Source organism: Quercus suber, unplaced genomic scaffold, assembly GCF_002906115.3.
Source record: "Quercus suber isolate HL8 unplaced genomic scaffold, Cork oak 2.0 scaffold_276, whole genome shotgun sequence".
Lineage (NCBI taxonomy): Eukaryota > Viridiplantae > Streptophyta > Magnoliopsida > Fagales > Fagaceae > Quercus > Quercus suber.
The window spans coordinates 244,360-271,420 of record NW_027069732.1 but is presented as its reverse complement, the minus strand read 5'-3'; the positions used below and the strand labels follow the sequence as shown (position 1 = coordinate 271,420).

Sequence of the window (27,061 nt, the reverse complement as noted above, 5' to 3'; positions counted from 1 at the left end):
TTTGTTACAGAATGGGTATTTAACGTTGATCTTCCATTTCATCTCTAAAAATTAATTGCGTGGGTAATAAAGATTCCTTTTTTCTTTTTCTTCCCGCCATAAGTATTTTATTGCCAGGTTAGCAACATAATCAATGATTTATCATCACATTTTACCTACTAAAAATCACATTTGAGATTTTGAATAATTTAAGCTCATGAACTAAAAATAAATACAATAAGGTCACACATGAATAAAGCACAAGTTTTTAACAATTTAAACTTGAGGGGTTTTTTTCCCTCAAGATAGATAGAAAATTGAAGAAAATGAGGTAAAAATCAAATCACAAACATAGGGCACCACAAATGATACCACTCCAACTGGGCTATTTCTTGGACCTCAATTTAAACTTGATTTAGTTACATGTAATGTAAGTGAGATTTAATAAGTGAAGTCAAGGCTTTTGTAACTCAATTTACAAATTTGATGTTTTTAATGAAGATATCTAAAATAAAAAAGAAGAAGAAGATAAAGTTAGGTGTAATTATTTCTATAAAAATAAACAATTAATAAACATTTATAATTAGGCTAAAGTTATCTAACTTCTAACACGCACTCATTCATGCTAATTGCTCATTCATATATTTTAAAACATAACAAGTGACTTACGGTGACCATATAAATCCATCATACACATGCTGACAATGATAAAAAGAACTGTGCGTTGAATCTGATCAGTGATCAATAATAATTTATCCTAACTTGTTAATGGAAAACTCTGATGTGAATATAAATAAACAAGAGTAAATGGAAAACGTGGAGAGATAAGTTATGTGCAGCAGGGTGCAGTTAATAATGGAGAGTGGAAGGGTAGACGTGGGAAGAGCGCGTGCAATGTAAATGTGGTTTACCTTCCATTATTAAGGTTTTTCGTTGAATATATACGGTAGCTTCTGTCAGGGATAACATCTTCATCTTGTCAGGCTGTTCTATGCAGACTATGCCCGAAGATTGGGAGTTTCTTGACGATCAGTCGATGTAGTTCAAGATTAGAAAATGACTTTGAACCAATGGGATTAGAGCTTTGATACTCAATAAAGACATTAAAAAAAAAAAAAACTTTCTTTTTTATTTTTTATTTATTATTATTTTTTTAATAATGCTGCGCATGCCAGTGTTCATATTGTACAATGAACATCATCTCAAACATGCGACCCTGTTTGGATTGGCCTCCAATGACCTTGGTCCTAGATTGCGGTTAGATTAGATGAGGTTTAATTCTTTCTCCTCTCTCTCTCTCTCTCTCTCTCTCTCTCTCTCTATATATATATATATTTTTTTTTTTAAATTTTAATACAATTCGATAATGGATGGATAATAGAAAATTTTAAACTATGATTTTTTTTTAACATAAAAAAGTATTAGTTAAACTACAAAATTTTTAACAAATTAAATCATACCATTCGATTTAACTAAAACTAATAATACAATTTTTTTTAATTGCCAAGTTATAATTAAGATTATACAAATTCAATAATTTATTTATTAAGTTATAATTAAGATTATACAAATTCAATAATTTATTTATTGGTTAATTTATTTATTTCTTAATTATTTCTATTTTTTAAACAAAGAGAACACAATGTCAACTTAGACTATTACATAATCCAAGTTTTGGATAATCACCATCCCAATCAATAGTAAAGATTAAGCATTTTTGAAATCCTTATTATAAGTCTTTAGTCATAGTTTTGATGAGGCCATATAATAATCATCATTAATAATTTTTCCTTGGCTTTTTGTTAAGGGGTGCATTTGCGTATATCTGTTAAGGAGGAATTTAGGATGTATTTGTTTCCCTTGAAATTGATTCTTGAAAAATATTTTTTACATTTGCAGATGTTTGGGATGATTAAAATAGCTGGTCAACCTGAAAATGATTTCTCGTTAATTGTAAAATAAGGGGTGTTTTGGCGTAAAATATTTTACGCACGGATTTGAGGTCCTTATATTTTACCCCTCACCTAAAACTCATTAGCCCAACCACCATCCCCCCCCCCNCCAAAAAAAAAAAAAAATTCCTCTTTTTCTAAGTGATAGAAGAACCCCAGCTCATCTCACACATAAATTCAGGAGCAACTGGGAAAAATGTGATTGAGATTAAAGAAAACATACAAGAAAGAAACAAGAACATGGGCATAAAATTTTAGAGCCCAACTAACATTGCAAATTTTTTTTCATACAACGTCTCTTCTTCTAGTTGGATAGAATTTATACTTGCTTCTCAGCCAAAAAAAAAAAATCTCAGCAAAAGAATTTATACTTGCTTGTATTCCTTAAATTGAAAAAAGAAAAAAAGAAAAGAAGAAGTTATTTACAATATATTCACTTAAAGGGTAACATTTTGATATAAAAGACGTGGTTTAACTATATCGTTCTTTACAACAATATTAATGGCCTAAACAAGTCTATTTAACATGGACGACCTTCTCACTTTGGGCATAGGAACATGGTTTGACCATCCTCACTATTCCAATAATTTGAGGCCCATTGAACGGAGTGATAATCTAAAGATTAAGTGAACTTGCACCTGGAGCTCGGGTGCCTCCACCACTTTCGTTGGTTTGGAACCCTCTTCCCTTATAGAGGAGTCTCGCTTATCGTAGCTCATCCCAAACTTCCGTTTCATTACATGTAGTCAGGAAGCAAACTTTCTCTGAGCCTAGAGCCCGATCCATCTTAGTTCGATTAGGAAGTCCTACTACAGGTGTCGCAACAACCTTTACCAAGTCCGAACAATTGTCGACCACCAGATCCGCTGGTCTGCAATATTCACCCTAGCCCACAAGCACAAATCCTTGGCGCGGAATATAATCCCAAAGTACTCCAATCCGGGACTCTCATAGCTTGTAATAACACTTTTCGTTCTCTTCCCACTGCAGGGGTGGGGCTTTTTCTTTCTATCAGTTTCAAATCAAAATAGATATTGATATGGGGCTCGCGAGAAGAAAGGAACTCTTACCTCTCCTTTTTTGCTCGAAAGAGAAGAGGCGAAGCCGTACAACTCTTCATTCCAAGGAGTACACTCGTCGTAAACTTGGCCGTAAATAGGAAGGCCGGCGATTTTCTTCAGGTCCTCTCTCTGACTTTAGATAGCCACTGTGATTATCTACGCAATTATGAGAGAGTGATTTTCTTAGGTGGCGACTCCCCCCTTGGGAGCACTTTCATCCGAATCTTTCTCTTTTTTAATATAATACACAATTCTTATTCCCATCTCTCCAATTGTTAAATTCACTCGACCACTTGTAAGTCTTGCTACATACACTACACGACACGAGTCTAGGGTGAAGTTGAAGCAGACATGGTCAAGTGAAGTCGACTTCACAAGTGATTCAACATACCATGCCGAACCTGGTAAACGAACAAATAGGTGGTCTTTTCGAAAATGTGAAACAAAAGTTTTTCCCTTGCATCTCGGTCACTTTTACTTTTTCGTTATTTTGTAATCCCCAGGGGTTTGGTGGCCCGAAATTGACTTGGCTTCGCCAAAAGGCCTCATCTCGTTGAATCCCGGCTCGCGGAGGGGCTTTTGCAAAAAGATGAGGGGGAAACTCAGTAAGATGTCAGAGGCATTCGTCAGTGTAGGAAGGCCCACCGAGCGAAGCTCTTTCTTTTTTTGGCCGTGCCGTGAAGTGAAATTGTATCGTATGTTAGTCAAAGAGTGACTTTCTTCAATTCAAGAAGAGGGAGAAAAGGCTGACGTGTGCTTCCAGCCTCACTCCCCAAGTGGCTGCCTTAACTCCACCTTCGAAAAGATAATATTACATAACAAGTATAGTGTTATGTTAAAGGAAAGAGAATCGTAAAAAGATAATCGTACTGATTGTGCCTATTACTATGGACTAGACCGATTAAAAGTGAATAAACATCTCTTCTAATTGGGATACCCAGGAGAAAGTCCACATTCTAAGAAGGTGGAACAAACTCATGAATAGAGTCGAGATCTCCGTCTAGGTAGGAGTAGGAGTCCAAACCGTTAGCGCTGGATAGGGCTTCGGTTGGATTTTGTAAAGCTCTGCTCGGGAGAGTACCTCACAATCTTTTCTTCCGTTGCTAGGAAAGTCTTCCTCGGAATATAAGCTCCCCCAACACACACACACACACACACACACACTGTTAATAGCCCAACCACCACCTCTCACTGTTGTCATCGCCACCTCTCTCTCTCTAAAAGAAATTTGGCATCCTTCACTAGAACACAAGATTGCTGTCCACTAGAATGTAAGATTGCCGGTCTCACCATTGCCTTCTTCAGTCCGTCTCTCTCTCACACATTCTCTATCTTTTGATTGGTCAATTGTTATTATTTTGGGTTTTTCTGGACTATAATTTGTTTAGAGTAAGACTTATGTACAATACTTAGATGCTGTTCTTTAGGTTTCTCTTTTAAGATTCTGCCATGTGAATTTTTCTTATGGGATGGAAGTGTATTTTTTAATTAAGTAGCCACATGTTTGAATTTTAAGAGGAGAATCTAAAAAACAGCATCTAAGGTACTGTACCGAAGTTTTGTCCATTTGTTTATTACTAAACTGTATGGGAGCTAAGAAAATGTGTTTTTCAGAGCATTTTCAGGAACAAATGCATAAAAATGTTTTATAAAGCATTTTAAAAAATGTAACTAAAATCTTGAAAATATTTTCTTTTTGGGGAAAGGTTTTCACTTGAAGATATTTTACGATAAAAAATGGATCATTGTAGTGTGAAAAAATTAATGAAAGAAAATAAACAAATACTTATTCAATTGAATGCTATACGAGTCCCCAAACAAACTAATCAACAACAGTTAAAAAAAAAATTCATCTTTAACCAATGCCTTTAAGCACTCGTTAACTAAACAATTTTTTTCCTTTTATTGGTTACACATCACGTTTGAGGGGGAAAAAAAGAATGAAAAGAAATCTCTCTCTCTCTCTCTCTCTCTCCCTCTCTCCCTCTCTCTCGCTCTCTCTCTCACTCATGCATGTGCTCACACACACACACACACGAAGTTGATAAAGCAAATTCAACGAAATGATTAAACATTATAGTCATTGAAACATGTTTTGGAGTTAGTGCACTTATACATTAGACCTAATACAATGCGAATATGTGTCTAATCATAGAAGAGAAGTTGATCAAGCAAGTTCAAGGAAAATGATTAAACATTATAATCATTGGAACATGTTTTGTATTTAGTGCACTTATACACTGGATTTAATACGATGCGAATGCGTGTTCAAAATTTTTTCACATGTATACATTGTATCAAGTCTAATGCAAAGGAACATTGGACCTAAACCTTACTTGATGTTTGATTATTTGTTTCCCTAATATTCTCTTAGAAGTGTTGGATAAGGAAAAAAGATTTTTTTATTTATTAAATTTTTGATTAAAAAGAGAAAAAAAATGAAATACGATTCTGACAAACAAGGGACAAAAGTTGGTCCTTTCGACAAATTGTTATTCTAAAATTCCAGACAAAGATTCCATTTCTATCATTTCTTTCTTCTCTTTCGGTTTTTATTTCTTTTAATACTTCAAATGACCATGCAAGCAATAATTAAACGAGCTTGCAGTTTCGCTATTGTAGGAATAGAATTTGTTTACTGTTTTGGTAAAAAAAAACTTTCAGATTTAAGGTTTTTACTCTTTTTTTTTAATTGAACTTTTTTTGAAAATAATGTTTTAATTTTTTCATCATATATTTAACCTATTATCAAAAACGTCTTCCTTATCCACGTTATTGTGTTAGCACTAAACCTAAAACTGGATCAAATGGATCCCAAACATATATAAATAAATAAATAAGTTTATGGATATAAATTTTCACAATTTTATTTTAAAATAATGGTTGATGTAACTTATTGTGATTGATGATTCTCAATATATATATATATATATATATATATTGTGATTGATATGTGGTAAAAGATATGTTAGTGATTGGATCATATGAAAATGATACTACTCAATCTAATCAACTCACCATCTTAACAAGTTGCAAAAAGAGATCTCTCATTATAACTCTTGAACTATAAAAATTAAAAAAAAAAAGAAAAGTTGATTAAGTGAGATTTGCAAGATTTGCAAATAACTTGAAAAGTGAGAAAAATACTTTTAATTTATTTATAGTGGGTTAAAGAGACCATGTAACTTTGTGCATCGTGTATATGAGCTCTCATGGGCTTGCATGCACTCCAAGCTTATTTGCAAGGCTGGCTACTCATGGAGCTTAAGAAAAGTTGCTGAAATGCCCTTTCATACCCGTTTGAGTTTTGTCTATTTATTTATTTATTTTTGTAATGGGTATTTTGATAGACCTATATATATATATATATATATAAAGTGCCCTTCACCATTCTACTTCAAAGACCACTCCATTCCCAAACCTAGTGAGTACGGGACCCTTTGGATGTCACTTACCATATCAAAGGTAATGCTTCTCACGGCTACATACCAATCAATAAATGTTTCATCTAGGGCTTAGTTACTTCCCTAAACTTTAGAATTTTCCCCCAAACACATATGTTTTGTGAATCTTAAGAAACTGAAGGCTTCAACCCACAATGACCCAGTCTATGTGAATTGTAAAAAGCTTCCAGAGTATGGACACAAGTCACACAACTATTCTTAAACCAAATTTACAACTTATTGACTTGTGCAATTATAAGTAGGCAATATAAAATGGTAGGTCGCACAAAACAGAGAATATTGAGTTATTTACAATTGCATAAATCAATAAGTTATAAAATTATGTGTTCCATTGATTGTGACTCTAAAATTATTCTTCTAGATAACGTGTATGTCTGTATACTATAATAAAATAATCTTAATGTGATAGTTATTTATAGCTAATAATTATGTACTGGGATAAAATAATAATAATAATAATAATTATGTACTTTAGCGAGGCCACGAGGGATTAAATTGACCATCTACAAAGGCAGTCATGAAACGAATCCAACCTTTTCCCAAGTTTCCAATTCTCCCAGTGTGAAAACAACTCTACTTTAGAAAAAGAATAGAAAGATTCTACTTCAAAAAAAGTGACGACGTTGATTTCCTCCAATGTTAGAGAATGCTTAAAAATCTGGTAACTGCTCTGGTTTTTTAGCGTAAACAATTCTCAAGTTTTGAGAATATGAAAGTGCCTGTAGAAGCGAAATGTTTAATTATGATGCTCAAATTGGACTTTTAGATTTTGAAAGGTGTACGAACCTACCAAACCAAGAAAAGAAAAAATTAAAATGTGAACACGGAGTTTCCAGTTTTGTTTGTTTTTTTTCTTTTGGAGTGTTTAGACTGTGAATTTTGGACTACGGTTTTGTGGAATTTTTTTTTCCCCGGAATGTTCGGACCTAAGAAACTTCCCGTTGATAACATTGGACCATTGGTTTTTGTTGAGAAACAAGGACCATTGGAATTTAATACTAGTTACTGTATATTTTTGGATAAGTTTAAAATCTTATATTATGTAATAAAAGTTTAAGTATTTGAAATTGATTTTGTGCTAAGTAGCTACATTTTCTTTCAGTCTAGTGACTACGCTTTATGAATTTTCTTATTATAAATTATATAGATTTTTTTATTTAAGAGTTTGGGGTGTTTTCAAATTAAACCCAAAATTTAAGAGAGTTCTAATTAAAACCATAAACTTTTTGTATCGTTCCAATTCATGTCCTCAACAACAACAACCACCAAATTTTAGTTTCAAATTTTTTTTGATTGATTATGATCCCCAACAGATTAGGTTGATCACATGTATTTGTTTTCGTCATTTGATTCTATCTAAACTCATGCTCTTTATTACTTCCTTAATAGACATGTTCTTTTTATAACTTCTATTATGTTATTTTTTAACTTCTCTACATTTTTCATTCACTTAACTTATATCAACTTGCTTTTTATTTTTTATTTTTTATTTATATATATTAATAATACCTCATATCAACTTGCTCTTTCTCAATTATTGATCTCCTCTGAATATGACTAAACTACCTCAAACAACTCTCTCTTCTTTTCATCAATATGGACCACCTTATTTTTTAAGTAAATTTCCTTATTTTGAATGTAATCCTTAATGAGTTCTTATTTATTAAAAGTAACAGAAATTCATACATGTGAATAAAACCTATCTAAATGCAACAACCAAAAGAAGAAGAAAAAAAACTTACAAATGATATTATTATTAGGAGTAATTACAGTAAACCTACTTGTAGTTTGGCCAAAATTCACTTTATCTATCTGTGATTTGAAAAGTGTTACTTTGCTCACCTAAGCTTCGCTCCGTTAGGACTCCGTAATCTACCTCTGTTAAAAATAAGAGTAAATATATATTTTTGCTCTCTTTTTATGTCTCTCTCCTCTCAAAACTTAAAAAACAAACAAAAAGTAAGAAAAATTAGATAAAAAAAATGTCATTTGAAAAAATGGTAGAAACTTACTCAAGAACTTCAAGAACACAAAACTCAAATCCATCTCTCTTTCTTCGCTCAAAACCTAATTTAGTCTTGGAATTTTGCATAGATACCGACACAAACACAACCACACACATCAAAATACAAACCCACTTTATCCTTTTTTTCTTTGTTTTTTTTTTTTTTTCTTGAAACTGAACTTTCATTCATTCATTCAAAGCAAGAGAACAAAAACAGTACAAAGCTTAAAGAGAATAGAGGAAGATACAGGAGAAAGCACCAAACCCACTTTATCTATCAAAATAAAATGCCAAAACTCAAATCAAAATACACACACCCACGCCTATACAAACCCACCCAGAATTATTGTTTCTCTCTCAATCATACCCAAGTGTGTGTGACAGGGACTCTCAATGATAAGCCTCTAAACTAAATAAATGTTCTTGTCTCATATTGTGAATAAGAGCAACCAAAGCTAAGCACCAAGCTACGTAAGTTAGCCCAAATGTGTTGGTGGTGCATTGTCTCCTAGATGTAGGATTTTGATGATAGAGTGCGGTGTAGACTGTAACCCTCTCTCTCTCTGTCTTCCTCTAATAAAGCTACTGCCATTCGTCGTTCGGTGCCTTGGCCTCATTGCAACCCCTCTCTCTCTCTCTTCCTCTCATCATGCATGTCTTCCTACTACCATTTATTGGAATCTCATAAAAGACCCATTTTCAAGCACAAATCTTTCGGTTTCCACTTGGTTTTGGAGGGTTGTAAATTGGGTTTCCTACTTTCCTTGGATTTGTTTTTGGGATTCAAGATTTGAACTCAAATGGGTTTTTTCTCAAACCTTGAATAGGTTTCCAACTTTCCTTAGATTAAAGGTTTGAGAGACAAATCTAATAATTTACTTATTATTATTATTATTATTATTATTATTATTATTATTATTATTATTATCCCTTCGTCTGTCTCCCAAACCTTGAGATTAAAGGCTTGGAATCAAAATGGTTTCTTTTGACTCAAATTGGGTTTAATGGGAATTGGGTTGGGAGTAGAGAGACAGACGAAGAGGAGAGAGGGACTCCACAGTAGAAAAGGAGAAAGATAAATGTTTGTTATTAATTTTAACAAAACCCTAACTTTTTGATTTTATTTTGTCTTGTTTTTTATGTTTTGAGAAGAGATAGACATAAAATGGAAGCAAAAATACATATTTATCTTTATTTTTAACGGAGGTGGGTTATAGAGTCTTAATGGAGCAAATCACAAGTGGGCAAAGTAACGCTTTTCAAACTACGAGTAGGCAAAATGAATTTAGGTCAAGTTATAGGTAGGTTTATTGTAATTAACCCTTATTATTATTGTAGGGGGCGTAACAAATGATCTAACCCAATCTAGATAAGAGTGGGCTAGGATGGAGGCCCAATAAAATTAATTTGTATAGGTGGATTATCAAGGCCAGCCCTTCAAACCTTAGTAGCTTTGTTTGGTAATTTAAAGAAAGAAATTTGGCTAAGACAACAGTTTAAGTAGAGAATAGTAGGAAGAAAGATAAATATTCTTATTCAAGTTCTTCATCGAGCTGGCCAAGGAGTAATATTTCTTTGGTTATACACTTCTCAGTTACACAGTTCTCAATTTCTTTCTCTCTTTTTTCTATTTCTTCCTCCTTAGATTTCTTGATCTCCCCCCCCCCCCCCCCCAATTTTCAGGAGGACCTTCCTTCCTATGTATAGTTGTTGGGATTGCATCCAAGCTTTTCACTTGGATGGTCATTGATTCTCTCTTTGATACTTATCCCATCACTGCTTTGCTGATGGTGGTAGAGTAGAATATAGGTTGTGGGGTATTATTCAAAGGTCATTCTGCCATTAATGTAGCAAGATGAGTTGGTATAGTGCATTTAATGTGAAGATGATGGGTGTTTTATCTAGAAACTTCCTCCTCCTCTTGTTTGCACGTCTTAACTTCCTTTCTCAGCCTTTAACCTTATGGCCTTGGTGGTTTGTCTCCAGTCTCTCGAGGAGTGTTTGCTCCTTGGATAAGTCACCTTCCTTGATTTCACTTATTGGACTATCATGATTGTGCTCGGCCTGATCTGATGAATAGTTGGGCCCAGCTGCTCTTCAGGTTAAGTCCATTTGACGATCTTCCTTCTTTGGGCTCCCTCCTCCCTCAATTATTATTATTATTATTTGTTGAGATTACATATGATATTATTGAATTTTAGTACACTATACAAAAATTGTGAATTTATATGGTAATCAATTATTTAAGGGAAAATTGCACTTTACCCACTTATAGTTTGGCCCATTTTAACAATGTCCACCCGTGATTTAAAAGTTATCACTTAACCCACCTGAAGTGGCCTCCGTTAGACCCCCGTTACCCACCTCTGCCCTTTTCGTTAGAAAATCCCCTTTACTATATAAGCCAAAATTAGAACCCAAATAGAACCCTAAAAGGAAGAACGAGCTCTCTCCCTCTCTCTACCTTAGAATCCCTAAAAATCCCCAAACCCATAATCCCTTTCTCTCTTCACTTAGATTGCCAAAGTGAAATCTGACACTTGCAAGCAAGGAGGTGTATTGAAGCTTGGGTTTTCCTCTATATCAACTTTAGCCCAATCTCCTTCAAACTATCCATCAAAGTCGCCAACATAAGCACCTGATCCTAAAGCTTCAACGCCATTGCCTACAATTAGAAAGACTACCCATTAATATAATTCAGCAAAAAAAAAAAAAAAACATATTAATATAATTTCTTCTTTATTCTTTTAATTCCGCAATTGGTGTTAAATATTATGAAATTTTTATTTTTGAAAGTCGAAGGAAACCAACTTTATGGGTTTGAATTGCGATTACACGGAAATCAATTGGTGCATGAGTTCAATAAAACATAAAAGGATCAGGTTGCTTTATATATGAGGTTGTTTGCAAGTGTTCAAATTTCACTTTGGCAATCTAAGTGAAGAGAGAAAGGGATTATGGGTGTAGGGATTTTTAGGGATTCTAAGGTAGAGAGAGGGAGAGAGCTCGATCTTCATTTTAGGGTTCTATTTGGGTTCTAATTTTGGCTTATATAGTACGGGAATTTTTTAATGGAAAGGGCAGAGGTGGGTAATGAGGGTCTAACGGAGGCCACCTTAGGTGGGTTAAATGATAACTTTTAAACCACGGGTGGGCACTATTAAAACGGGTCAAACTACAGGGGAGTAAAGTGAAATTTCCCCATTATTTAATTATTGTCACCAAACATTCACAATAAAATTAATATTATATAAAATCATGTTTAAGTCATACTATATCATATACCATATAATAAAAGTTGTTACCCACCTTGTGATTGCGACAATTAGATGTGCTCTAGCTTTTTATTATATTTTTCAATATTTCTCCTAATGTGATGTGGCACATTATAAACACATTAAAATAAACATCTATTGCCAAAATTTTGAAAATTTTGAAAAATATTACTTCGATTAGAGTTATATTACCAAGAGTTTCTAGAAATTGAAAAAAAAAAAATTCATTATATATTTATATTATTCCAATAATTTATTATTGTTAAAAACTAAGTTGTTTATGTCGTGCTTGCACCACATGAGACAATGTTAATATTACAAGTTGTATTACATAAGTTTTTCATGTGACTCATTATAAATACAATGATATATTTTACTTTAAGTGAAACTCTATTATCAAATTTAAAAATATATATATATATATTTCAATTAAAACTTAATTATAAAAAATTCAAAGAAATTTAATACCAATTTTGATTTTTAATGTAAAATTTTTAATAATCTATTAATTTTTTTTTTTAGTAAACTTTTTTACAATGTGCATTAATTTTTTTTAATAATCTATTTTATTAATTAATTTTAATTATCTCATGAAAATATTTTACTTTTAGTTTACCTATGATTCTTAATTATGTAGTACACGCATAATACTAGGTTTGTTAATTTTTAATACTAACTATTATACAACTTTTTAAAGGACAAGGATTAACTATAAACTTAGTTGTAGCCTAAACTTATAATCAACAATAAAAAGATGACACGTGTTTATGTGATCTTCCTATTATTGGTTATAGTCCTCGGCTATAACTAAGTTAGTAGGCAAACTTTGTTATTTTCTAAAATCCTACAATTTTTTTTTTATTCAAATTACAACTATATCTTTTAACATAATAAACCAATAAAAACAAGTCATCCTAACTGGCCAAACAAAATAAAATGAGAGAGGGAGAGAGAGTTTTAGAGAAGACTCTAATTGACTAAGAATCAAGTAATGAATCTCATCCTCTATGGATAAGGCCGATGATTATTCTTGAAGTCAAATTTCCAAAACCAAGTTTGGCGGTCAAGGATTAGGAATGCAAGTTACAATATGATTTTCACAAAATGCAAGCTACTGCCAACTACCAAGGACTTATAATCTTTACAATAATCAATTAAGACAAAGACGTTGGCGTCCTCCACTCATAAATGCTCTAGAGCCATAATTTGGGTTTCACGTTCACAAGCAGCTGATGAGGGCCACCTTAACTACAATATATATATATATATATATATATATATATATCTTTTTCTTTTCTTTTTAAATTTTTTTTATAGAGAATTCCAACATCCGTACCTGATAATTACGCTTTTTGTTATTAGACTAAGTATATGTTTGGATAGGACTTATATGGCGTTTGCGTTTTACGTTGCGTTTTGCTCCTTTTTTTTTTTTTTTTTTTTTTTTTTTTTTTTTTCACGCGTTTCAGAGACAAAATTTAGCTGAAACGGCTACTGTTTATGCACTGTGAATGAATAGTAGCCGAAATTTTTTGACTTTTCAGCATATCAGTGGATCCCGTGTACTATTCACAGGACTCACAAACTTCAATTTTCAGCAATGTTTTCATTAAAAATGAGTCTCACGGCACTATTCACCCATTTAAAAATTATTTTGCTACAGCGTTTTCAGTTTTCAGTTTTCAATTTCAGCAAAATAAGTTCTATCTAAATAGACCCTAAGACACTAATCGGTTTTTAGTTCAAGCGAGGATTGAACCCATAATCTCTTATTCACCTATCAGAAACTTTACTAATTGAGCTAATTGGAACTCACATCTTAACTACAATTATGGCCGATAGAAATCCTTTGTCGCACTTTTTGTGTTTCATTTTTTGCTCTACTAGTCGCAACTTTTTATGTATGCTTTTGACTTTCCTTATAAAATAATCAAAATTTAAAAATAAATAAATAAATAAATCAAACACATGACATATGATGATTGGTGAAACATAAAGTGTGATAGAAAATTTGTATTCAAAATTATGCCTATTAAAATTCATAATATCTTGTTTTTCATCTCTGGTTTTCGATTAGGCCACTAACTTATAGTTGTTTTGCTTAAATTCTTTGAAACCTTTAGACTCAACTTGACTTTGACTTCATAATTCTAATTTATCCATCATTTTCTATCTATGTAATTAACCACTACAAGAACTACATGATCACTTCTTTGGAAAGTTGCATGGACTAGACTATAGTAAAAATGTTATTTACATATCCACAACACATATAGCAATCAGAATCACTCATAGTACTAGGAAATAAGATAAAAAAGAAGAAGAAGAAGAAGAAGCTCAGTTTTAAAATCAGTGCAAGGCAATTAAGTGGTGAGAATTGGAGGCAGTAATTCAGACTTGGATCCAAGAACTTTAGCCTTTGTGTCTGGGAAGAATTCTATTCCAGATAGCTCTTCGACCTCTCCATTTTCAGTAATATGAATGGGATAACTGAGCAAATGGCCTGGCAAGTCATGGTCCAGTGTCTCACTAGAGTAGAGGTCCCAATACTTTCTGGCAATTTGGTTCACTCTTTGGACACATTCCACACTTTCTGGATGGAGAAAGGAGCTATCTAGCATGCCTAAGTGCTCGTACCACAATGCCATTCGGAAGCCGTGGATTTGTCCCCTGGCTGGCTGCCTAGCGGAGAGGTGGAATGGTTGATAGGCTCCCATGGCAATCTCTGTATCCCGGGCACCATCCATTGACCTCTGATTGATGTTGGCAGATCCAATGATAATGTATTCATCGTCAACTACAAAATGCAGTCATTGTCCAATCTTAGTTATTGTCTGTCATATTCTCATATTTAATCAACTTAATGCCTTAAAGACTGCATGAGCTCACACTAAACAGAAGCACGTTCAATTTTCATAAGAACAAATTCTAGTTTATGATGTACAATCAGTATGTGGATGTCTTGACAAAGTTTTCAGTTGAAATTTATATGGTTTTGGGATGCCCTCTCACACTGTTTTTCAGTTGACATTTATATGGTCTTGGGATATACTCTCATTCTCTTTATTCTGGATAAAGATACTATAATGCTACAAATCATATTTTATTAAGGAATAATGTTATTCAAAATTCTATCCATCAAATAAGAATGACATTTTTTTTTGGGGGTGGGGGGAGGAGGGGAGTATCTTGAATCAGTATAATGATGATTGCTGTAAAATGTGTCATTTAATAGCACAACACTAACAACAAGAATGCATATTAATATGCATTGAAATTTTCACTGACATACTTCAATATGAAATCAAATGCCTTAGGTTAGAGAATTCAAGATTTTCAAACAGAAAACACAAAAGTAGGTACTTAAACTTATCAAGAAAATTTGACAAACCAATTTACCTATCATCATCTTAGCATGAACGTAGATCATGAACCGCCTGGCTTCCTGAGCTCTGCTATAATCTGTATCATGTTCGGGTTTCTCTGAAGGTTCATATTCTCCACTTTTCCTGGTCTCTCGATTGCCAAGGCAAAAGAATGTCAAATAGTCCTTTGGGTTTGCCTCAAGCCCCTTATTTTGGAGGGCCTGCACTATGTCTTTGTACATCATCTCCATTGTCCTATTTTGCAAATTCAATATTGCTTGCACAGATGCACTTTCGGGGATACCCTCTGGCCACAGTGGAATGACAACATAGACGGTAAATCTTTCTCCTGCCTCAATCTTACTAACAATCTTCAGTGACAGTTCTTTTGGAATAAGATTTACAGCACCAACCTCCTCAACTCTAAGGCCATGTGATTTCCAGCAGAAAGAGCTTCCAAGAAAATACTGATTTTCAATATATATGAAATTCTTTGCTCGTCTAATGGCATTAATGTAAGCATCCTGAATGCTTCTGTCAATTACATTATCCTTCCAAGTGAGAAGACCTGCCCTGGCTGCATCCTCAGGAGCATTGGGGAAGCCAAAGGCAGCTCCTCCATCAATTGATCGGAACAATTGTACATTCCATGTTTCATGGTCTTCAGGGTACATAACCGGAGATGGGGTTATGAAAATGCCATCTAGTTCGCTTAATTGAAGTAGCAATTCCTTCTTGCCTTGCTTCCTCCATCTCTGCTCAAAATTGAATAAAACATCCCAGGCAATAGGTCCTTCTAACCGGCAGTGAATGTCATGCCAAGGCTCCCTAGGTCCACCTTTCTCAATTGAGGCACCAGCAAAGTTAGGCTGATGAAAATCATCATGATGAGCTGTTTTGAGAGTCCTGAAAATGGAATGAAAGGGAGTATCATATCTCCCATCACAAAGATCAATACCACCAATGAAGCTCACAATCCTCCTCTTTTCAGATTTTCTATTGGGCATCTCACTGTCCACCACCACAATCTTCTGGTGATGAGTGAACATGATGGAAACCTCTAAGTCTTGAACAATGCTTTCGCCATTGTCAGGATTACGTGGGCATAAAACACAATGGACTCCAGTGTTATGGAAATAACTTCCTGTATCTTCATCATGAGTAAGCATTACTCCATCCTTCTTTAGTAATTTTACAGAAGTTCTGTCATTCCAAACAAGCATCAGGACTTTGACCCCTTCACTAGCCTTCGTTATAAGAAGCTCTCCGAGGGTCAGCTCTCCTCCAGGCTTTTGTCTCCTCAAGTCCCTTACCAAGGTGATCTTAGTATATACAGACCATCCAGTAATATATATCAAATGCTTTGCTTTAGAAATGGCATCAAAAACATCTTCCCAGCATCGTTGGGGCTGATAATATTTGCCCCCAGCGAGAGGCATTTTCGGGATAAAATTGTCTGGGATATGAGCATCTTGGTAAAGAGTAACTGAGCAACCATGTCTCTGTGCAAAGAATGTGTAAGGGACTCCTGGAAATTTAGGACTTCTAATTCCTCGAGACCAATTACATTCTTGAGTGACATTGAAAAATTGCAATTTCACATGGATTTTAGGAACTCCGCGGAGAGGTTTATGGTTCTTTTTCAAGATCTTAAGCCATCTGTCTACTTCTGCTCCATTTACTATTTCCTCAACGGGCATATAAGCTCTACCAATTACTCTTGCCCCAACATGATTACCTTCTTTGATAGAAAAAACAATATTAGAAGCCTTATGAGCACAGTAAATGTGGAAAGACTCGGACCATTGGGGATTAGAGCGTCTATTTTCTACGAGTCTAGTGCGGGCAACTCTAGCATTCTCTATATCAAGTGTTGCATAGAGTTTGGAACCATTTCCAGGCCCAAGAGTTTCTATGCTTTCCATTGGCTGCGGGGAAAATCATTGACATTTAAATTTAGCAAAATGTATCTGTAATTGATTCAAGACGTAAAAATTTCAAACTTTTTATTTTGCCATGGAAGAGGGAATGTAAGTTTGAAATTTTCTTATGGTTGAGGGGTTTGCAGTTCTAAATTCCACATATGCTTTTCTTTCCCTACAATTCTTGATTGTCAAACAGATCAGAGTGAAAGAACGAAACCAAAGAAAACGATATGGAGAACAATTAGAATAGCATTCTCCACTATCATAAAGTTTGGTTCAATTCCAAAGAGATACTATGACTAGTGTCAGCAAAAAGTACTAATTAAAAATATTTCCAACTTTACGCTTAACATGTTAGAGAGAGAAGTCAAATATGAAATAGACTAACCAATTGGTTTAGTGTTTGAAAGTTCATGTATATTGATGGTTTCCTGGACCATAGAGAAATGAATAAATTATGTAACATGGGAATATCATATGGCTTACTGACTTCAGCACACTATTGCATGTAAAGTAGGAATGAGAAAAATAGCATAGTAAAATAAGACAAGATTATGGACCAGGTACATGTGTGCCATTGAGAAAGCATAATACAGGTATATAGCCACTAATGGATTTTAAAAATCATTGATATGAACAGGCAGAAAGCATAGTTTTTTTTTCTCCTCAGAAGAATTAGTTATATACGTCTACTTTTTCTTTCTTTTCAGATCAAATTTTTTTTCCTTCTTATCTAAACATACATCAGATGGAAAAACAAGGGAAAAGGAATTCTATACAATTAGGAAATAAGATGGTGGATACAATTTTCGGAACATGTAAACATACCCTGCAGAAGAACATGCAGCAACCTTTGCCAGAAAGCTTATCAACCTCATAAATTGTCGCGTGAAGCGTCCCATGCAACATTATTTTTGTCATCTCTCTGCTTATTTCCACACTGCACAGACCTCCTTGGCTTTAAAGTTTTGAAAACAACTCAAAAGGACCACAAATCAAAATACAAAGAAGGTGATGAAACATATGACCCGAGCATATATAGCATTGACTTGAAGAGAAGAAATTAGTTGGCTTACGTTAGAAGGTTCTTGAAGAAGAAGCAATGTGAATCGGAGAGTTCCCTTAAAAGGACTTTTGAGTAAAATAAAAATTATTTAGAAGCAGTGGTGGATCAGGTAAACTTGCTGGAAAGAAGGCTAAATTAATTTGTTTAAAGCAACTTCAACTTGGTTTTGTTTTAGCTCTGATGTCATGGCGCAATATAAGGTAGTAGAAGAAGTTGCTTCCTAGAAATATTAGAAAACGAGTCCTCCAAGCCTTCCAACCCACATAAGGACCATTTGGTGGCGGGAAAGATGGTCTTTTGCTTTAAAAAAACTTTAGGTGCAGGTGCAGCACAAGGAGAGAAATAATAAATTAATAGTAATCCAGCAGACCTGGCTGTACCATTAACTTGTTCAATTTATTGTCGAAAAAAAAAATGTCTTCTAGTTTTGAAGGAAGAACAAATAATATTGTCTTGGTCAAGGGGATATTGCTCTTGATTCTTGTGATACCCAGGAATGTTTGAATTGAATGAATGCATATTGCATGGATGTGTGTAAAGTCCCATATTGCGTGTGTATTTGTTTGAACTGGATTATATAAATGATTATGAAAAGTCTTAATTATAACTTAGCTATTATTTTTGGGGTATAATGCAAATGTGGCAAGTTTTTTCCTCGACCTTTTCCCTAGCAAAGTTCTTTTTGATAAGGTAATGATTCTAATTTAAAGAAACTTGGTTTTGTGGAGTTTCTCCCTTCAACAGATACTTCAACCCAAGGGGGAAATTTTTTTCTACTTTTCCTTAGGAACAAGAGGTAAAATCAAGGGTCCAAAGTAAATTTTATGCATAAGTTAGTATAATATTATTTTCTTTTCCCGTTCACCTCAAATGAACTTCTTATAATCAGAAAATCAAGGTAAGGGGTGGAAAAAGGAACCTGAGCATGATGTTACACATCAATTCTTAAAAAAGATCACTTGAAAGAAAGAAGAGAAACTCCAATTGATGTCACTCCCAAACCTAATCCACTCATTTAGTCAAAGCTACCACTGCTTGATAACAGCAAGCCAATGCACTCGAGCTTGTGCCCCATCATTTAGGAAAAAATATATATATACAAAGATCTTAGGAGTCACATGTTGATGTGACTTTGACTTGATCTGCAAAGTAAAGCTGTACTTTAAATGTATCATGAAAAAATATTTTGGGTTAGAGTAACTCAAGCAATAGTGCAAGTCCGATTCATCATTACAAAACATGTAAACAGAGACATTTGTACACAGAGGCATGCAATTAAGGGGACAAGCGATAGGAAGATGTGTCCGGACTGAGATCCTGAGCTACCCGGAGAAGATGTTCTATGTTGATATCAGGGTAGTGCTGTAGAAGCTTTAAGTTAGCCACAAAATCACCACTCAGTAGCCTGCTCTTAACACAGAGCAGCATTGCACAACAAACTCGTAGAAGCATATCCTGTGATCCATAAATTTTGCTTCCATTAAATGAGTATTCAGAGAGATTGGTGAAGCATCATATTAAAAATGAAGAGTAAATGGCCAAACAAAACTAGATTTATCTGGGAGAAGATTGGGGTAGAAGAATTAATGTCAGTTACAATTAGCTAAGTAAACAAGAACAGAGAGAGAGAGAGAGAGAGAGAGAGAGAGAGGGACCTGAACACCAAAAGGATTACCCAGAAGACAATCCCAAATTCTCAAGATTGGTTGAAAATCAAATTCTTGTGTAAGTAGCAATGTAATCCACCTGAATGCATAGAATTGTGGCCTCACCTGCTCAAAAGAATACATAATATAAGCTTGCACATTTTAGTGTAACATGAGTGATCACCTTTAAGAAATGGATTCTAATTGACTGAGATGGTTCGCAGAAGAGGTCAAAACAACATAAGACGCATTTAATTAATATAAGCTTAAGACATATTAGAATTTAAATCCTAAGCAGATTTTGATTTAATTTACCTTGTTTGTGATCTCAAGATGCCGCCACAATTCCTCATTATTGGCTTTTAATAAATCTGATAAGCGGGTAAGGGTGGAAAGGATGCCCACTGAACTATTATCCAATTGTTGGCAAAAGTGATCCACTGAGTCACTCAAGAGTCTAACAAAACAAGAAAAACTATCTGCTTCTGCATTTGCCTACATAGAAGAACAAGGATAATGTCTCTATTCATGATTAGCCTTATATCTTAAATTCGAAAACATGAAAAGGAACAAGAAAATGTAGACAAAAACAAAGCCTCAAAAAAAAAAAAAAAAACCAACTTATCATAGAAATTGTTGTTCAGGTTCAATCTAAAAACAAGGGAAAAGCCATCTCTGAATCATCAGTTTTTTTTTTTTTTTTTTTTAGATAAGAAGAATAATAAGATTTATTGAAGGTTACAGGAAAAATACACACATATCAGCCATAAATGCATATAGAGTTAACTGTGAGTGTCAAAAATCATTCTGCCAGTCAATTTGGTTTTTCAGAATCTGCAAGACTGGCAGTTCACAGAACTGTGACCTTTGGTCCCCAAACACTCTCGAACCAAAGACAACTAGATTCAAACAAATTAGCAAATAGATAATCAGATAAGAAATCTAACGAAGTCTTACAGCATTTTTCTCATCGGTGTCAGTACTGAACACATAGTATATTGGTGCCAGGACCTCATTCATGCCTTGCACATAACGGATTGCAGGATTCAATTTTGCAAACAGGAGAAGAATATTTTTCATTGCTTGCTGCAGATGAAAATTCAGCATATCATCCAGTCAGCTTGAGAAAATCTCACAAACAAGTAAAAAGAAAATAAAAAATTGGGTTAAGGCAATGAAGTACTCTGTTTTTCCTACTGAATGATGTTTCCCCTGAGAAGAATTTCTTATCTGGGTGTGTGCGTTGCAGATCACGATCAATCTGTTCTACCATCTCTGTATACTAGAAACAAATGGAGTTTTACTGACAAACATCAACTCAATTATATACTCCCAAAAAGAGAGAAGAAAAATAAATCAACTTAATTATAACATAAGGATTCAAGAGACACCTTTAATTGGAGAAGACATTCACCTGAAAGTATTGATGCCATGCACTTGTTTTACCGAGGCTCAAAGGATGGTCTTCTTGAGAAATTTCATGTCGCCTCAGTGGCCCATCCACATCAACGTCAACATGCTGCTCCTTATAACTAAAAGCTTCGTCTTTTCTCCTTGTGAGTTCTGACTGTCTAGATTCAAGATTTCCATTAGTCCATGGTAACTGCTAACAAGAAATAATGAACTTGATATAAATCTGTGTAAGATATTCATCTGCATCTAAACAAGTTTGTTAGCAATGTAAACAAGTGCATGGTAAGAAGCATCTTACAGGACTAAGGAGAAGCTCCTCTTTTAGCTTTGCATACTTTTGTCGATTCTCAGTCAGTTCCTTTTCCCATAGGTCACGAGAAGGAGGTAAATAACCTAAAAGCAGCTGGTTGAAAACATACGAGGGCAATCAATACTCAAATAATCACAAGCATCAAACAATATAACTTTATTAATTTGGTCCATTAAACATCTTAGTGATCAAGTGTCGTCTTAACATGTAGACTAGAATTTAAACTTCCAATCCTCAGATTAGGAAACATTCATATATAATTTGTTACATTCAACTGTGTTTTTTCTATTTTTTTATGAATACCTTCAACTGTGTTAATGCTTGCTTCTAGTTAAAGATCCAGTTAAGCCAAGGGATAACTCTGTTGATTATCTGAGTGTTGTATCAAAGCATTATGCAGTAGCCGTTTCTGAATATACTACCCATAGACATACACTTTGATGAACACACACACACACAGACCTTAAATTCACATGGGAGGTCCTTAGTCCATTTTTTATGAGATGAAAACATCCATCCCACCCATCAATTTCAAAGGTGTCCACTGATCCCAAAGGTAAATGAATTTTCAGGATGAAAATGACCTGAATGAGATATGAAGTTTCAAGAGCAAAACTACCCTAATTATCCTATCAGTCTATCACTGCAGTTATAGTACAATCTTCAGTCAGTAATTGAATTATCTCAAGATGATATCCTCAAAATCTATCAGACCATAATGACATTTATGAATTATGACAGTTACGTGATTGTGATGATGAGAAATCAGAAATAGCGGTACCAATGAGCCTTGGCTCAAATGGCACTTCCTCCTCTTACAAGTCTAAGTAGAGGGTGAAGTTGTGGATTCAACACTCACTGAGTGCATTTATATGACTTACCAAAGAAAAAAATATATAAAAAAGAGAAATCAGAAATAACAGTTCCAATTTTTGGTGCTTCTATTTGCTATAAGTAAATTTGCTTTGTTTGTTAATAGAAATAATAATGCCATTACCCCATTCTATAACTGTGTTCATTAAATTCAAAATCTAGGGCTAAATATTAGTTGGGTTCCCCTCAAATGCTCTCTATAATTGTCTAAATTTCTAGGTAGAGTTAATTTCTTTCTACACTAAACTTATGATAAACAGAACTTCGGGAACCAAAATTACCATGTCCATAAGTCAATTTGATGTCTGTGAATGTTAGAATAATAGCTAAATGATGATATTAAGCCTTTCCTGATAACTAAAACTTTTGGGAATGAAGTGGTATTTTATCATGGTATCAGAACAGTGGTCTTGGATTCAAGTATCGTCTCCACTCTACCTCATTGTATTTGTCAATTCACCTTAAAAGATCAAATCTTATTGAAAATGTAAACAAGGCTATCCAAAGAATAGAACCCTTACCTTCCAAGTCGTTGCGCGCAAACCTCCTCCATCTGGAAGCCCAGCACTAGCAATTCTTTGTAACTTCTCCAAATTTATCTCAGGCCGAGAAAGCTAATGAAAAAATAAAAAAATAAAAAACAGAGAAAAAATGTATATATCACAGTTGCATTTTACAGAAAGCAAAAGGAAGAAACAATAAACCCTAGTACTCTATTTGACTGCTTTTAGATGAAAACAAATTTGAAAATTTTTAACAAGGTTATCAAATTGAAAATCTCGTATACATGATTGGTCTTTCAATCTTTTGACTTTTCCGTCTTAGTAAATCCATGACTTCATGAAAACATAATTACACACTCTCCATTTCATTTTCATTCCTTATCCAGCATTATCCTAGTAACCAAACTGACTGTAAGACCAAATGTACAAAATTAACTGACTACCCAAATTAAGAAACTTCACAAAAAACCCAGCAATCCTTAACCATTTGCAGTTACATTTAAAAAAACACACACACACACACACACACACACACACACACTCATACAAAAACTCAAACTACAATCAGAACATACAAAGTTTAGGATTATTGTATAAAAAAATTCAAAAAAAAAGCCCAGTAAGGCTCAAATTCCAAACCTCATATTCAAGATCGGATCTTTTCTCGTCCACCGCAATGACTTGCACTGTCGAAACCGGACCCGCCCCTTCTTTTTCGGATCTGGGTCGGACTTTAATATCCGATTCCTCAACAAAATTTTCAACGCCATCGCTCTCTTTATCGGACACGAAGCCATTAGGCTGAAAGGTCTCGAGCTCTTCACCGGGTTCAAATACTACCAAATCGGAGCCTCCACCGTACTCTTCTTCTTTTCCGTCGAATCCAGCGACCAAGCTGCCAAGGCGGTCCGGGAAGGCTCGGCGGGCTTTGTCGGGAACAGGAAGCGGAAGCTTGAGCTTGCCTTTGAGCATGGTGGTGGGAGGTGAGTTGGGAGCGAGTCAAGGGAGGTGAATCGGGCGAGTTGAGCTGGTGGGTGCGTGATAATATTCCATTGAAGTTGGGAAGAAAAGAAGGGTGTATTGGTTTTGGGTTTCATGATGACTCGGGAAATGAACTGAGTTACTCATTCGGGGACTCTCTCCCTCACCTCACGTTCGAGAGCGCGGGAAGAATGGTAGTTGAAATAAAAATGGTTGTTGAATGGTAGGTTGGCCCACTATTTCCCTTCAATTGGTTTTTTTCAATTTGGGCCAACTTTTGGAATTCTTTTTCTGCCCAATTCTAACTCACTATTTTCCTTTAATGGCTTTTTTGGGCCAATGGCTTTGAATTTTTTTGGGCCCAATTCTAGCATTCCATGTCATTTGCAACCAAACCCCCCCCCCCCCCCAAAAAAAAAAAAAAAATTAAATAGGATAAAACTTAGGTAGATGCAATATGTTAAATTCAATTCAAACATATAGCTACATTGAAAATTTTCTTTTAGATAACAAATAGCTGTATTGAATTTAGTTGTCTTGTAAAAAATAACATTGTTTGTATTTTATTAGTCAATGCAACCGCGTATTAAAATAAAATTAGGGAACTTAATGTATTTAGGAATTGTGTGTAAATTTTACCTTTAAAATTTACACCCTTTAACTTTGACATGTTTTTAATTTTTAATTTTTTTTCCAATCTTTTAGCTTCCAGTTGCTTCTAATGTAATCATTTCATTCAATTAGCACTATTAAGTCTTGACCTAGAAAAATTGGACTTGAACCCATTAACCTAGCCCATAGAAAAAATGGGTCAACCTACACTCAACCCATTGAAAATATTGGGTTAAATCAGGTCAACCCATACCCAACCCATTTGTTAAAGAAATGAATTTTTAAAAACAAAAACTTTTTGATGATCTTTTTCATTTGAAAGTAATATGCAAATTTTTATTTTTATTTTTTATTTTTGGTGGATAGAGATTACAATAACTTTTTGAACTCTCTTTAATGAAACACAATCTCTTAAGCATTCCTATCACCATTGCTTAGGAATCAACTTTTAGCATTGGTTGATGACATGTAATATATATTTTTCGTCTCTCCTCTTTCTTTTTTTTTTTTTTCTTTTTTTTTTTTTTTTTTTTATGGTGATGATATCATTAGTAAACTATAGATGGTGTAAAATTATGAATTTATGTTTTAAATTTAATATTTTTAGTAATTTATTATTTGTTTTCTTATTTGTCTTTGAAAGGAAGACAAAGAGAATTTAATCATGTTTTTACTATTTTCTCATACATGTAAAAAATACGAGTCAACCCATAAACTGATTAACTCAACTCGATCACAAGCTATTTCGAATGACCGTTTCTAACTCAATGTGAATTTGACCTGTAACCCAATTAACACAACTTGAGCTATTTGATAGGTCTTTATTTAAGTCCACATAATTGGTGTTATTTTGGAAAGTAGAAACTACTAAAACTAATGGCAAGATTGAAAAGAACTAGACAGAAGAAGTAAATTTAAATGATTGAAATGGAAAAAAAAAAAAAAAAATGAAACCTAAATGACCGAGTTGAAAAGAGTTTACATTCAATAAGAATATGGTGTAAAAGTCTTTGTTTACCCCATCCAATACCATAATGCCACATCAAGATTTCATAAATTAATAAACACATCTTGCATACACAAATACATACCAGTTAACACCCTATTCCAAAAAATAAAAACCCATAAAAATTAAAAATTAAAGCCATTGTCTATGACTAAAGCACCATCGAGCCTCCAACCCGCTAGAAATGTCACCAAATAGAGAGTACATTGAATGAGGTGCCTAAGTCTAGAAAAAGTTGCCAGGGCAGAGCCATCATTTGAATGGTGGTCGAGAGTTCGAGATTTGTTTTTTCTTGATTCTTTTCGAAATTTGGATTAATATATATTGATAGATTTGGATTTCTTTTTTCATGCTGTTCACTTGATTTGGAATGTATTTGCTGTTTTTTTTTTTTTTTTTGGGTATCTTGAAGTACTTCGATTAAATTGCTTGAGTTTAACATTAGCTTGATTAATCGTTGCATTTGTTTTCTTTAATATATCTTCAGGTTGTAAGAAAAGATGGTACAATATATCCTAGCTAGCCATGAAATTGCATAGACTTCACTTGGTAGAGTTTCTTTTTTGGATCATGAGGACCGAACAACATATATATAACTCTAGGTCACTCTAGCACATCCTCTAGTGTATGGCGTCTTTGACGAGTTGGACTAGGTTCGGTGGTTCTTTATTAATATTAATAGTAAATAAGGGTTTTATATTTATTTAATGGGATTTGATTTTTTGAAATAAATATTAATAAGAATATATTATACGTGGAAGGATGTATTCCTTGATTTATGAAATATTGGTGTGATATATTAGTATTGGAGGTGTAAACGAGAATATAGGTCACAAAATTATGTCAAAATTAAAAGATATAATTTATAATTTAGAAAAAGAAAGAAAGAAAGAAAGATAGTGTGGTAGATGATAATGATGCCGTAGGTAGTTTGTCAATTTGGATTTGGGACCTTCTATAATTATTTAAATAATAAAATTGAATAGTTCATTAATGATTTTAGGAATCCTTGACCCCATAGTTAGAAAGATCATACTAATGCCGACTGCACTTCAATGGGAGTTATGAAAAGATGTGGACGCACCATTTGTTTTTCCACCTATTGTCTATGGCTTTTCTGCCTATTTCTTGGGCGTGTACTACTTGTACCCCATCTGGTACACACATGATTTTATGTATATATCAAAGTGATTATAGAGAAGAAACTTTTGAATGGTCCTATATATGAGTGTTGGTTAAGAAATTTGATCCAAAACCACTTATGGAGTAGTTCACCTTTAGTCTTAATATAATATGATGCTAATTCACGTAATTAAGCATAGACAGCTTTTTTTACTCAAAAAAAAAAAAAAAGCATAGACAGTTTTTTATGTAAATATATAAATATTTTGTCACATTTGTATGTTTTTGGTATATATGACAATAAGGTAAAAAATTCACAACTTAATGTATTCTTTTAAACGCATTCAAGAGTCATCGTGTTGTTCTCTTCAATCATGCATGTTCCTTTAAATGGAGATTTCAAATGCCTATCATAGTAATTTTAAAGTTTTTAATTCACATGATTATTCTTATTTTGCACTCACAAGCTAAACTCTAAAATATTTGCTTTTATTGTCAACTTC

At 33.9% G+C, this 27,061-nt stretch overlaps 2 protein-coding genes across 6 annotated transcripts; both read right to left on the bottom strand.

The window, feature by feature from the left end:
• Nucleotides 1-13,806: 13,806 nt before the first annotated feature.
• On the bottom strand, nucleotides 13,807-19,099 carry LOC111988169 (phospholipase D alpha 1). Of its 3 annotated transcripts, XM_065781717.1 has the most exons (5): nucleotides 19,012-19,099; nucleotides 17,855-17,966; nucleotides 17,415-17,457; nucleotides 15,136-17,029; nucleotides 13,807-14,533 (listed from the first exon to the last, which is right to left on the bottom strand). In XM_065781717.1, the coding sequence occupies exons 2-5, from the start codon at nucleotides 17,926-17,928 to the stop codon at nucleotides 14,100-14,102; spliced, it is 2,445 nt and encodes an 814-aa protein (XP_065637789.1). In that variant the 5' UTR covers nucleotides 17,929-17,966; nucleotides 19,012-19,099; the 3' UTR covers nucleotides 13,807-14,099. The 3 variants fall into 3 exon arrangements, with proteins under 3 accessions (XP_065637789.1, XP_065637790.1, XP_065637791.1); XM_065781718.1 differs by having other exon boundaries at nucleotides 17,855-19,024; XM_065781719.1 differs by lacking the exon at nucleotides 17,415-17,457 and having other exon boundaries at nucleotides 13,808-14,533; nucleotides 17,855-19,024.
• Nucleotides 19,100-19,124: 25 nt separating this feature from the next.
• LOC111988170 (uncharacterized) lies at nucleotides 19,125-23,986 on the bottom strand. Of its 3 annotated transcripts, none has more exons than XM_065781720.1 (9): nucleotides 23,477-23,986; nucleotides 22,856-22,948; nucleotides 21,450-21,554; nucleotides 21,153-21,344; nucleotides 20,922-21,020; nucleotides 20,696-20,824; nucleotides 20,054-20,233; nucleotides 19,748-19,864; nucleotides 19,125-19,547 (listed from the first exon to the last, which is right to left on the bottom strand). In XM_065781720.1, the coding sequence occupies exons 1-9, from the start codon at nucleotides 23,807-23,809 to the stop codon at nucleotides 19,368-19,370; spliced, it is 1,428 nt and encodes a 475-aa protein (XP_065637792.1). In that variant the 5' UTR covers nucleotides 23,810-23,986; the 3' UTR covers nucleotides 19,125-19,367. The 3 variants fall into 3 exon arrangements, with proteins under 3 accessions (XP_065637792.1, XP_023875710.1, XP_023875711.1); XM_024019942.2 differs by having other exon boundaries at nucleotides 21,153-21,341; XM_024019943.2 differs by having other exon boundaries at nucleotides 21,153-21,305.
• Nucleotides 23,987-27,061: the final 3,075 nt, after the last annotated feature.